The following is a 14,173-nucleotide window of genomic DNA, read 5'->3' on the forward strand; positions in this document are numbered from 1 at the left end:
GTTTTGATTTATAACATTAGAATGAATTTATGCCATTAGAACGATATGTAACTTCAAATCATGAATATGAGATTAAGCAATGATATACAATTGAAATTAAAGGGCTAATTAGCTGAATTTACATGTAGTTTACCGACAAATTTAATGGCTTGTAGATCAAGCATTTTTGTGAAATACTATTGATTTTGAGTTCTAGTTTAATTTCTTACTACAATTTAAGTTCATTTATTTAACTTTCATGTTTAAAATTATTATAAATATTAGTTTAGTTTATATTGAGCATATAATTTATTTGTTGCATTTTTTTATCAAGTAATATTATATTGTTGTTTGAAAATAGTATGGAGAGATATTTCAAAAGGAAATCAACAATGATCTCATCATCTCAACAAGAGGAAAATATTGATGATTCAAGAAAAAATGTGGATGTTGATTAGCGAGATCTTCCTATGGATCTAGGTTTACATCCCCGAATTTTAGTTATGATCCTAATATTCAAGATCAAATCCGAAGAGTATATTTGAAAATGGATCCTTGTCAACCTAAAGGCATGAGTTTCCTTTTAGAGATTTTGGTGGATTTTCAAGAAGATTTGTTGTTTCTTGGTTTGGTGAATTTGATCAATGGTTGGAATATAGTATAGCGAAAGACATAAGATTTTGTTTTTGTTACTATCTTTTTAGGTTAAATGTTGGTGATAAAGGGGGTGATGATCACTTTAGGTCAAGGGTTTTCAAATTGGAAAAAGAAAGAAAGATTGAATGTTCATGCTAGAAGTGCTGCTCATAACCAAGCTCGAAGAATTTGTGAATTATTTTTGTATCAAGACCAACACATTCATACTTTTTTTGATAGACACTCTTCTAAAGCATGAATTGAGTACCGAACTCATTTAAATGCTACAGTTGATTGTGTTTGTTATCTTCTACAGCAAGGACTCCCATTTCGTGGTAATGATGAATCCTATGATTCAAACAACCAAAAGAATTTTCTTGAGCTTCTACAATTTCTTGCTAATTCTACAATTTCTTGCTAATCATAATGAAGATGTCTATGCTGTTGCTTTCAAGAATGCTCCTGACAATCCCAAATTAACATCACCTAAGATTCGGAAAGACATTGTAAGTGGGGCTGCAAGTGAAATTGTAAATGCTATCATTAGAGATTTAGGAGATTCATCATTCTTTATATTGATTGATAAATCTCATGATATCTCTACAAAGGAACAAATTACTATTGTCTTGCGTTATGTTAACAAGAATGGACTTGTTGTGGAGAGTTTTGTAGGTGTTAAACACGTTACTAGTACTACAATTCTCTCACTCAAGATGACACTTGACAATTTTTTTTCTAGGCATGGGTTGATTTTTTCTAGATTGCAAGGACAAGGTTATGGCGAAGCTAGTAATATGCAAGGAGAATTTAATTGTGTGAAGACATTGATTTTGAAAGAGAGTAGATATGCTTATTATATTCATTGTTTTGCCCATCAACTCCAGTTGGCTCTTGTGGCTTTAGCAAAGAATCAAGATGATGTTAATGATCTCTTTAATATTGTGGCGATTATAGTTAATATTGTTGGTGCTTCATCACAACGTTACAATATTTTTAGAGATAAGCGAGCTAGTAAAGTTATTAAGGCTCTTTCTAGTGTTGAACTTTCAAGTGAAAAGGGCCTCAATCAAGAGATAAATCTGAAACGTGTCAGTGATACACGTTAGAGCTTGCATTATGGTATATTAATGAGCATAATCTTGTTGTTCTCTTCCATTATCGATGTTCTTGAAATTGTGGCAAAATATAGGACAAACTCTGAGCAAAGATTTCAGGCAAGATTGAAATTGATACAATCATTTAATTTTGTGTTTAGTCTATTTATGATGAAAGATTTACTTAGCTTTACAAATGAACTTTCTCAAGCACTACAAAGAAAAGATCAAAATATTATAAATGTTATGAATTTGGTTGAAGCGTGTAAGCAAGCTTTATAATTGATGAGGGATGGTGGATGGGAGAATTTACTTAGCAAAATTTGTTCTTTTTATGCCAAACATGACATTGATATTCCAAATATGGATGACAAATTTTTTATTCAAGGCCAATCACAATGGAAGACTAAATGTATCACAAACAAGCATCATTATCGCATTGAAGTATTTTATAATGTCCTAGATATGCAGCTTCAAGAGTTGAATAATCGTTTCAATGAGGTAAACACTGAATTACTTATTTGTTTGGTATGCTTATATCTAAATAAAAATTTTGTTGTTTTTGATGAGCAAAAATTGATGCGCCTTGTTGAACTTTATTCAGAAGATTTTTCTGACTTAGAACTCATGGCACTTGATTCTCAATTTGATATTTACATTTTGGATGTACGTTCTAATGTCAAATTTATGGAATTGAATGGGATTGGAGATCTTGTAAGAGTGATGGTTGAAACTAAGAAGGATTGAGTTTTTCCATTAGTTTATCAGTTGATAAAATTAGTATTGATTTTACCGGTTGCCACTACTAGTTTAGAGAGAGCATTTTTAGAAATGAATATTTTTAATAATCGTTTGCAAAATAGAATGAGTAATTAATGGTTGAATGATAGTTTAGTTGTGTATACAGAAAATGATGTATTTGATAGTATTGATAATGAAGTTATTATACAATATTTTCAAAAGATGAAATCTCGTCAAGGACAATTATAAATATATTAGTTAATGAGAATTTTATTAATATAAATATTTGTGTTTATTTATATTTATATTTATGTTAATTGTTACTTCAATCTTTGACCCCATAAGTTTCATTCTGGGGTCCGCCCCTGCATGCTACAATATATAACATGGGAGGGGAAAGAAAAAAACAGAAAAGAAAGGCCATGACAAAGTTTATAGAAAAATAAGAGTTTTGTTGATTGCACGAATCTCTTCAAGTTGCCAGTGTCATACTCCACACTGCGAGTTAATGGACTTTGGTTTAGTTTATAAACTTTGAATCCTCTTAATTAAATAGACACGTTTTGAGTGGAAGATGTTTGTAATTTGGTTTTGAGACTTGGATCTTTTAATCTCAATGGAAGGTCACATCTCTTTCTACTTTTGGCTTGCTCTATATGCAATTAAAGAGTGGTCCCTGTGACATCCTGGAAATATTTCAACTTGTTATATATAGCTATAAAATTTTATGATATGCAGGCTGTTTTATTATCACATTGCGAAAGCTCTAATAAATTTGAACTTGTTTTATACGCAATTAAAGTTGTGGTCTAACTATAGCCTCTTTGGCTTTTGGCTCCATTATACTGATCATGAAATTTCTCACATGCATGCAGGAAGAAAGTTGAATTGTAGTTGGAAAATTCTAGTTAGCTTGGAAGAAAGTTGAATTGTAGTGATGGGAAAATTCTAGTTAACTTGAAAGAAAGTTGAACTGTAGTTGGAAAAATTTTAAGCCAAGGTTTTATTTAAACGATACTGTGTGCCGTTCCAAGTCGTTGGAGACAATGGAATGGGATGTATCAAGATTGAATGGAAAGTTTAGCAGAAATCAAGCTGAAAAACTGGTTAAATATGCACGTCATGTCTTGAGGAAGAGAAGAAAGAGATCAAGATTGAAACACCCAAACCCATTGTCAGGATATTATGGATTTATCTTATATTCACTTCAAATAGCGGGGCTTAGAGCGTCTCCCTTGATTCGAACTCATGACTTTATCATTAGAAACGAATTAAGAGTACCAACAGTAGTGGGATTGTCACCCCTGATTCCTTCCTAAGGATAAAGTTTTGAGTTCAAAAATCAAAATTGATGCAGAACGTGTAGCACATGAATTCCTAGATAAGGCCGAGTGTCGGAAGTCCAAACGTGGATAGATTAACTTAAATAACTATAAGTTTTGATCCAGGAAGAGTTATGGGGCCTATAATAAATCAACGGAAAGCTCATTTTAAGATCTAAGATTTGGAAATAAGGTACCCTTGTTGGGGGATGTTTTTGAGCCCAAAATTCACCGTTTTGGCATGTTTCGAGACTGTTTTAGTTTTCTGCGTATCTTTTTCCTATTTTATTTAGGATTTTCTTCTTTTAATTAATTTGAATTTTATTTCCTTGTTTATTTGAAGTGTTGTTAGAGTTGGTTATCACCCTATATAAACATTATTCGTTTTTTGATATGATTCAATAATTATTCAGATTTTACTTCAAATTTTATGATCTAAGTTTCTGTGATATATTAAGATTTGTTTATCAATTTTAAAGGTATAATCAAGTGATATCTTTATTGTTACGCTAACTTGTTGCGACAAAAACCCTTTATTTGAGTTGATTGATGTCATCCCAATTAAACAACAATGTCACAGGACCTAGAAGTTTCATGGATGGCTCTTCTGGAGCAGTTTCGTGTTCATGGAGTTGGTATGAGGTAACTGGACCAGGTAATTGGAACAAAGGGTACAAGCCAAAATTTTCCTTATTTTTAACAACATTTAAATCCTAGACTTACTTTAATGATTTCATAGATGTAAGCATTAACTCTTATTTATCTTAAATCCACAGATTTAACTCCTGGAAGAAACTTTTGAAAACACAATTAACATATGTATAAACCCAATGAACTAAGGCAAACATAAAGGATCCTTGAATAAAGAACTACTGTTTTCAGTTGTCTGAACAAATGTTTGATTAGAAGGTAAACTCTACGTACAAATAGATGTAAAACATGCCGTTGAATAGACTGGAGAAGGGGTCTAGTCGTCGTCTCTGAAGTCTTCTCTTAAAAGGGGAAAAATAATTCCCAATTCTCATACATATATATTAATTATTTATGGCTATTCATTACTGATATATACACCAACTCTTCTTAAATAAAGAACGAAGAAAACCAGAGACCACATTACTACTTGGAACAACAATCGCCAACAAGAAGAATCAGACACCAAGCTTTAATATTTTCAAAGTGTCCAACCCTTTTCATTGTTCTTATTTCCTTATTCATCTCTGTTGGAAGATCAGAAAGCCAAAACTTGTTGAAAAGATGCTCTTCTTTCTCAGCTGAAAATACTTCTAATGTGTTAACATCCGCGGACAAAACTTTCACCTGTGGCTTTTATAGTCTTGGTGAGAATGCTTACCGGTTCTCAATCTGGTTTACCGATTCAAAAGAGAGAACATTTGTTTGGACGGCTAACCGCGAGACACCAGTCAATGGAAAGGGCTCAAAAGTTTCTTTGCAAAAAAATGGAGTCATGGTGCTCGGGGATGATGATGGCACAGTCGCTTGGACGACTGACACCTCCTCTACTGGGGCTGCTAAAGCCTGAGCTTTTGGACTCTGGAAATCTTGTTTTAGAGGATGTAGATAGTAACATTCTATGGAGAACCTTTGATTTTCCTACTGATACTTTGCTTCTTAACCAACCCTTCACTAAGAGCACAAAGCTGGTTTCTAGATTAGGCAATGGAACTTATGCTTCTGGGTATTTTATGGCTTATGCTGTATTTTAATGAAAGTACCTTCAGGTTGATGTATGATGGACCTGATATTTCAAGTATTTATTGGCCTAATTCTGATTATAACGTTTGGCAAAATGTAAGAACAACATATAACAGTAGTAAAATTACTATTTTAGATGAAACAGGCAGTTTATTATATAGTGACAAATGCCAATTCAGTGCTTTAGATATGGGGTTTGGGATCAAAAGAAGGCTGACACTAGATTATGACGGGAACCTAAGGCTTTATAGCCTCAACAATGTCACCGGACTCTGGATGGTTTCATGGATAGCTGTTCTGGAGCACTGTAAAGTTCATGGAATTTGAGGCACCAGAAAAGCCCAAGTGCCCCAGAACACCAGATAAGCCCAAGTGCTCATGCCCTCCAGTCTATGAGGTCACTGAACCGGCTAATTGGAACAAAGGCTGCACGCGCAGCACGCCTCAGTTCAATAGAACTTGTTCAAAGTAACAGCAAGTGAAATTCATCAAGGTTCTGCTAGTATATTTCTATGGATTTGATCTCAATTTCAGTATGACTACATCAATATTCTTGCATGAAATTATGCTTGGATGATTGCCAGTGTAAAGCATTTAGTTATAGGCTGATCGGCGAAGGAATATGTTACACATGAAGTGAGCTTTTCCATGCATGGATATAGTTCTCCAAATGTTCAAATCACCACCTATATATATAAAAGTGCCAGCTACTTTCAAAACATCGGAACCCACTAGTCCCAATCTCACTGGTCCTAATCATGTTAGCCATTTTAGGGAATCTAAAGTTACTGCTGGGGAGAAAGTGAGATGGACTAATTATCTTTACAGCTTCTGTATGCTCTTGGTGCAATTGAAGCTCTCTTCAGGTTGGTGGCTCCTTTTAAGATTAAGACATGTTGTACATTCTATAGTTGAAGATGGATATAGTGCACTATCAATTCATTTCAGGAAATTTAATTATCCCGTACTCAAGAAGGTAACAGAAAATTTCAAGAGGAGCTTGGCTGAGGAGCCTCTGGAGTTGTGTTCAAGGGCGTTTTAGCCGATGAAAGGGCGGTTGCCGTGAAGAGACTAGGAGATATCTGTCAAGGAGAAGAAGTATTTTGGGCTGAAGAGAGCACAATTGGAAAAGTCTATCACATGAACCTGGTGAGAGTGTGGGGATTCTGTTCAAAAGCCAGTCACAAACTCTTAGTCTATGAGTATATTGAAAATTTATCCCTGGACAAACACTTAATCTCATCAGAAAACTTTTGGATGGAAAGAGAAGTTTAAAGTTGCCCTGGGAACAGCTAAGGAATTGGCCTATCTTCACCACGAGTGTCTAGAATGGGTGATTCATTGTGATGTGAAACCTGAAAACATACTCCTGGACAGTGAATTTGAAATTTTGAACCCAAGATAGCAGATTTTGGGCTGGCCAAGTTGTCCAAGAGAAGCAAAAGAAATGGTCAAGTCTCCACGAATTGTGGAACCAAAGGTTACATGGCTCCAGAGTGGGCTATTAATCTTCCTAGCACTTCCACGGTCGATGTTTATAATTAAGGAGTGGTGATTCTTGAAATAGTGATAAGGATTTGGGTTTCGTATCCGAGTAATACTGTTTGTATAAACTATTTTGTATAAAATTTTTCATACAACCTTATGTGTCAAATGTGAGGTTCAATTTCTGACAAAGCCTACCTTATCAAACTACATTGTTTACGTAACAGAGCCAAAAGAGGGTAGAGTTTTAACACAATCATTGGAAAATGATAGAAAAAGCTGGTATAAATCATTTTTGCCAGTTTCCACATCTAACTCGGATGAGGAACAACGCATGGTGTATTCCTACAACACTGTGGTTAGTGGTTTTGCTGCAAAATTATCGCCAGAGGAAGTCAAAGAAATGGAAAAAAAACAAGGGTTTGTGGCAACCNAAAATAACTTCACAAAATTTGAAATGCTTAAGATAGAGGCCGTGTTTAGATAGAAAACAAGAGCTTTCATAAATTCATATTTTTTTTCTGGTTTTGAACAATAAAAAATGCATTTTTAGAATAAAGAATATTTTGATATTAATCCTCTTATAATATGTACATTTCTAAACTGCCATATATAATAATATGTAATATAAAGGAAATGGGATATTTATCAAATAGAGTTAAATATTCTCGATATGCCATGTCATTTAATTCCGTTGATTAATTACAATTATATCTCCTGCCTTCGATAAATTAAGAAACCAGCAAATTGGTTAGGAATTCGTTCTAATTAATTAAATAACTTCAACAAAATGATACTGATGTTAGTATGGTGAAAAGAATAGATTAATTCCATAAATAGCTTGGAAAATCATCTAACTGTTAGCTTTATTATTGTATTCTTAATATAGAATTTGAATTGAGTTAGTCCACGCATAATTACTATAATAGAAAAACAGAAACTAAAAAAAGGGTTGTGGTTTGAATACGACAATTGATCTAATCAGTTTTAACAAAATACTGTTGGAACAAAATTGTGCTTTTTTTGTCGTAACCCTTAACTATTTGTGTTTCTCTACGGATTATACTATAAATATGTGCATGCTAGGTGTTGTTACTCAAAACATTAAAATTATTAATATTCTACTATTCTTGTAATACGAAAGAACAAGAATAGTAGAGACAACAAACCATGGCGGCAATTGTCATTAGCCTCATGTTCATGTTGAGTTTCACTCCATCAATAGCCATTCCTGAGGTGATCAACGGAAAGGAGCCAAGCACCTTATCAACCTACATTGTTTACGTAACAGAGCCAAAAGAGGGTAGAGTTTTAACACAATCATTGGAAAGTGATAGAAAAAGCTGGTATAAATCATTTTTGCCAGTTTCCACATCTAACTCGGATGAGGAACAACGCATGGTGTATTCCTACAACACTGTGGTTAGTGGTTTTGCTGCAAAATTATCGCCAGAGGAAGTAAAAGAAATGGAAAAAAAACAAGGGTTTGTGGCAGCCCATGTTGAAAAGATATTGCCTTTGCACACAACGCATAGCCCTAACTTCTTGGGTTTGCAACAAAATATAGGATTTTGGAAAGAATCAAATTTTGGCAAAGGAGTGATTATTGGAGTTTTGGATACAGGAATAACGCCTGGTCACCCTTCATTCAACGATGTAGGAATGTCTCCACCACCACCAAAATGGAAAGGGAGATGCGATTTAGTTGGGGCGGCTTGTAATAACAAACAAATTGGGGCAAGAAATTTTGCAAATAAGAGCACACCTTTTGACGACGAGGGGCATGGAACCCACACGGCAAGCACAGCGGCAGGAAACTTTGTAAAAGGAGCTAATGCGTTTGGTCAGGCCAACGGTGAGGCAGCTGGTGTAGCGCCTTTAGCTCATTTGGCGACGTATAAAATTTGCAATGAAGCAGGTTGTCGTGAGAGCGACATTTTGGCTGCAATGGATGTTGCTATTGCCGATGGAGTTGACATGATTTCGCTTTCAGTTGGTGGTGGTTCCACGGCTTTCTTTAATGACGCTATTTCATTGGCTTCATTCAGGGCTATACAAAAGGGCATTTTTGTGAGCTGTTCAGCAGGAAATTCCGGACCAGCTCCCAAAACTTTGTCTAATGAAGCTCCATGGATTCTAACCGTAGGAGGAAGCAACTCTGATAGAAGCATAATCGCAACCGCAAAACTTGGAAACGGAAAAGAATATGATGGCGAAACCCTTTTCCAGCCTAAAGACTTCCCTTTGACACAATTGCCTCTTGTTTATGCTGGTGCTATTGCTAATGGTAGTCAAGAATCTGCATGGTGCAAACCAAGATCATTAAGAAATGGTAATGTTCAAGGCAAGGTAGTGATATGTGAGAGAGGTGGAGGTATAGGAAGAATTGAAAAAGGGAAAGAAGTCAAAGAGGCTGGTGGTGCTGCTATGATTGTCATGAATGACGAGGATTCTGGTTTTACTTCCTTAGCCGAAGCTCATGTACTCCCAGCAGCACATGTGAGTTATACAGCAGGGATGAGTATTAAAGCCTATACAAACTCAACACCTTCACCAACAGCAACAATCTTGTTTAAAGGAACTATAATTGGTAAGAAATCTGCTCCAGAAGTCGCTGGTTTTTCTTCAAGAGGCCCCAACGTACAAAGCCCCGGAATCTTGAAACCGGACATTATTGGACCAGGTGTGAACATTCTAGCTGCTTGGCCGTTTTCTATAGAAAACATCACTAACACAAAATCAACATTTAACATGATTTCTGGAACCTCAATGGCTTGCCCTCATCTTAGTGGTGTTGCAGCGTTACTGAAAAGTAGCCATCCTGACTGGTCACCAGCAGCCATAAAATCTGCCATCATGACCACTGCTGAGATATTAAATCGGGAAAACAAGCCAATTGTTGACGAAAAGCTTTTACAAGCTAATGCCTTTATGATTGGTGCAGGCCATGTTAACCCATCAAAAGCAAATGATCCAGGACTAGTTTATGACATCCAACCGAATGATTACATTCCTTATTTATGTGGCTTGAATTATGATGACAAACAGGTAGCAACCATTGCAAATCGTGATGTACAATGCTCAAAAGTTAAAAGAATAACTGAACCACAGTTGAATTATCCTTCTTTCTCTATCATCATGAAGACCGATGCTCCTCAGACATACACTAGAACAGTCATAAATGTTGGTAAACCTGGATCATCCTATCGTGCTCAAATTCTTCCACCAGCAGGAGTAAGCATAATTGTGAAACCTACGTTGTTGACCTTCAGGAACACCAACGAGAACGCTACGTACTCTATCACATTTTCCAAAACCAATCGAACTGTTGGAGAATTTTCGGAAGGAAATTTGAGTTGGATTTCAACTGACCATGTCGTTCGAAGCCCAATAATTGTCTCCTTTTGAAACAAAAGCAAGAATAGATGCTACTAAATTGTTGAGTACGTTATATAACTTGTGCTACTAAATAGGTGCACATCAAAGTTAATTTTACATCTAATAATTGCATTTTTCTAAGGAATATCCATTGTACTCTAAAGGCTTGACATCTACAAGAACCTTGATTATATGTTCTTGATACTTCCGCTTTACTAGGGAAGTTAACCATGCTTTATTGTAATGCAGTATTCTAATTACACAAATCATGCCTTTGTCTACACTTATCAGTAGTGTTAGTAAAAATCAGAATATGTTATTGTTGATAATGTTTTCACAATTCCACATTCCTCTTGTATATTTTCATTATTTATGAACCTTAAAGGGAGTTGAATAGCTCTTTTGTTACAACCTTGCTCAAATTCTAGTTAGAAATCAAGTAAACCTTGATCAGTTAATATTTTCTACCTTGATTCTATATAAGTTGCACAAATTCATTAACTATCAATCTTATTTACATCTAATTCATGAAATCACTTAATAAAGTTAATTTATAAGATCTAACTTCGATGTTCAATTAAAAACCTGTGTTGGTGATCTTTAGGTATTAAAATATTCAAATTATACCGAAACAAAATAAATAATTGTTTTTTTCTTTTTTTGATAAATTGCTTCAAAAGCGGCTGAGCACTTGTTCTTTTCGGTCCTTCTTTGACCACCACAAATTTTGAGTGTTTGGGTGAGCCATCTCGCGACCTTCCTTCCGAGTATAACTCAAGGTAGCATCTCGTTGTATCCTTACACAGAATATCAATCAAAGTGTTATGCCTAAACAATCACGCTAATATCAGTTCAATAAGTGTCTAAAAAACAAAATGTACTAGCTGTCAAGCCCATACCGTCTCAAAGATATTCATACTAATCCTATCTCATTTTAAAAAATTGACGGATGAAAGCTCTCCATGTGTCAAGGCAACTTACAAAACACTCATTACATTGACCTCAAATGTGTATAAATAGGCACCTCTCTTCATGAAATAAAGGGTTGTGCATATGAGAGTTAGGCATAGATTTGAGTTTTATTATCTTTCTCTGTAAACCAAGCATTTCTCCATTCTTTCTACGCCTTACCGGCAATATCATAGAATTAGTCAGAGAATAATGAAATAACAGTGGATGTAGGATTCGCTTTTGAGCATCTGAACCACTATAAAAATCGTCATTACCATTCTTTTATTTATGTTTCTGCAAACATATATAATCTCATATTCCGCTTTATTTCCTTTCATTTCCATTTCACGTGTAATTCTTAAGTCACCTTAGCACTTTACACGTGCAAATCGTTGGTGTCAAAATCAAACATCAACACAAAGAGACCAAAACAGTTGTTAAATAATAATAATAATAATAATAATAATAATTGTTTGGTGTGGTAGGCGAATAATCCAATAAAGTGTTTTGATGCAAGTTCAATGACTAAGGCTTAGGGGCTGTTACATCATGGGTAATCTAGATGGTTAGGGCGAACTGAGAATAGTGTGTGATAGGCGCACAGGCTAAAATTTGATTTCCCATCTGAACATTTACGATTTAAGTGGGGGTCGTGGAAGCAGGTTGCTATGCTACTCTCTCCCGAGAGTTAATTGATATGCACGTAAGCTGACCTGAATACCTTGGTTACCAAAAAATAAAAAGCTTAGCGGCTGTTTGTTTTTTTATCTTAACTGTGAATGTCACTAATTTTAGTAGATGAAGATGTTTAATGATTGTTTGTTTTTTAACTTAAAGTAAAAAGGTAAAATATTTGAGTCTTATCTAAATACAAAAACATCTTAATCAATAATATCTTTCGTTTGTCAACAATACCCCAATTAAATATATATAATTCTAATTTTAGCAAAACCCTTATATATTATTTATTTTTTGTCTTCTTTTATTTTATTTGTTTTTTGTTTTTTAGATATTAAATTAAACAATATACAATAACATAGTTATGTATCATTTTTATACATTTTTTTTTTTTTCAGAAATTTGATAATTTAAAATTTTTTAAAAGATGTAAAATATAAAATCGACAATAGATCAATGAATAATACTACACATACATCATTCCCATATAACATTTCTCATACAACATTATGTGGCAAGATGTGATTGGGTGAAAGTTTAATTTTAACTTTAAATTAACCAATCATATCTTGCCACATAATGTTGTATGAGAAATGTTGTGTGAAAATGATGTATGTGTAGTATTACTCTAGATCAATTCCTGTGTAGAGCGCAATAGATCCTATTGACCAATCGACAAGATCAATTGCTCTACACAACGATGACTTTACACAATGGAGTTGAATGAGTGATTGGAGTCGTCGTTGTGTTGAGCACAATAGATCCTATTGACCAAGCAAGGAATTCGAAGTTGAAGTCTTCTACAGAGGTCATGGGCTTATGTACCGAACTATCAATGATTATCAATTGGGCAGGCTGAGGTTGGCTCGACAATCCTCCATACTTAGGGGTCGCAAACAATTGTTTTGGATTGATCGAGATGCAGAGTCTAGCGTCCTGTTGCTGACTCAGTGTGAAGTCAAGGGAATAAAACTGATGGATTAAGATTGATTGATATTTGCCACCGTGCCTCTTCCTTGTACCAGTTGATGTTGCGACAGTGCCTAATATGAGTTTGCGCTTGCCCTAGACAAGTTCGAGGTTCCCATCGATCAATTATAGAGGTTTCAACCACTGAACTTGCTTATGCTCCCCTTTGAACATTGTCGACTGTGGGCCTTGCAATTACCAAATCTGGCTGCGCAAGGCCCTCACATGGCGACTAAGCAGTAAGTGATTAAAAAAAAACATTCAATATTCCCCGATCCCTAATTCTTAAACTTAAATTGTTATTTGAAACATAAAATTACAACGAAATTTCAGTTAACTCTCGATTCTCAAACCGGTTCCAACCTGGGTACTCAGATCTCAATTCTGTTTTTTATTCTTGGGTGAGTTCCGGTTCCTTGAATTGGTGGAAATGGTGTTGATACTAGAATCGTACAGCACCGGTTTCACACAATTGGGAATTGTAACTGAAACCCCAAGTATCCACATATTCCAATTCTACCCAAAAATCTTGCACACCCCTAGGTAGAGGTATATACCTCAATCCCAATAATATATCCTTGTACTGACATGGTTGGCGCAGTCAAATTTGAAATTTTTAAAACCCTTTCCTTGAGTTAAATGGAATAGACAAACGCTTAAGCTAGTAAAACCCAAACACTAAAACTGAATCTTAAGGTACGAGGATTTGGTCTTGTCCTTCAAATAAATACTAACAAATACTACCCCAATTTGCCGTCTCGGGAGTAAAAGCATATACCAAGTTCTGAAAGCGCCATACCACAATGATCCAACAGGAATACTCAACTCAAAACTGAACAGAAATCAGATGCCGCCGGCTATCTCTCCTTCTTTCAGCTGTATATATATATAGTTCATTAAACTACCACTGACATAAACACAAAAATCGTACGATACTTCTCTTATACTTCATGAAGAGCAGTACTTTTCCATCAAAGATGAGTGTCATTTTTCTCATTCTCTTGTTCAACTTTCATCTCAGCATTGCTCAAGGAACTGAAAGGAACACTTTGCAAACTTACATTGTCCATGTGAAGCAGCCGGAAGGTAGACTTCTTACGCAATCAGAAGATCTAGAGAACTGGGACAAATCTTTTCTGCCACTTAGCACTACAAGAACAAACACAGACGTGCCACAACGCATGGTTTATTCGTACAAAAATGTTATTGATGGTTTCACAGCAAGAT

At 35.1% G+C, this 14,173-nt stretch overlaps 1 protein-coding gene and 1 pseudogene across 1 annotated transcript; both read left to right on the top strand.

Moving 5' to 3' along the window:
- Nucleotides 1–4,343: 4,343 nt before the first annotated feature.
- On the top strand, nucleotides 4,344–7,457 carry LOC116123319 (annotated as a pseudogene).
- A 683-nt stretch (nucleotides 7,458–8,140) lies between these two features.
- Nucleotides 8,141–10,378, top strand: LOC116123320 (subtilisin-like protease SBT1.4). Its single transcript, XM_031409112.1, has one exon. It carries the CDS (start codon nucleotides 8,141–8,143, stop codon nucleotides 10,376–10,378), a length of 2,238 nt encoding a protein of 745 aa, XP_031264972.1.
- Nucleotides 10,379–14,173: the final 3,795 nt, after the last annotated feature.

The sequence above is a fragment of the Pistacia vera genome, unplaced genomic scaffold (assembly GCF_008641045.1).
Source record: "Pistacia vera cultivar Batoury unplaced genomic scaffold, PisVer_v2 Contig1411, whole genome shotgun sequence".
Taxonomy (NCBI): domain Eukaryota; kingdom Viridiplantae; phylum Streptophyta; class Magnoliopsida; order Sapindales; family Anacardiaceae; genus Pistacia; species Pistacia vera.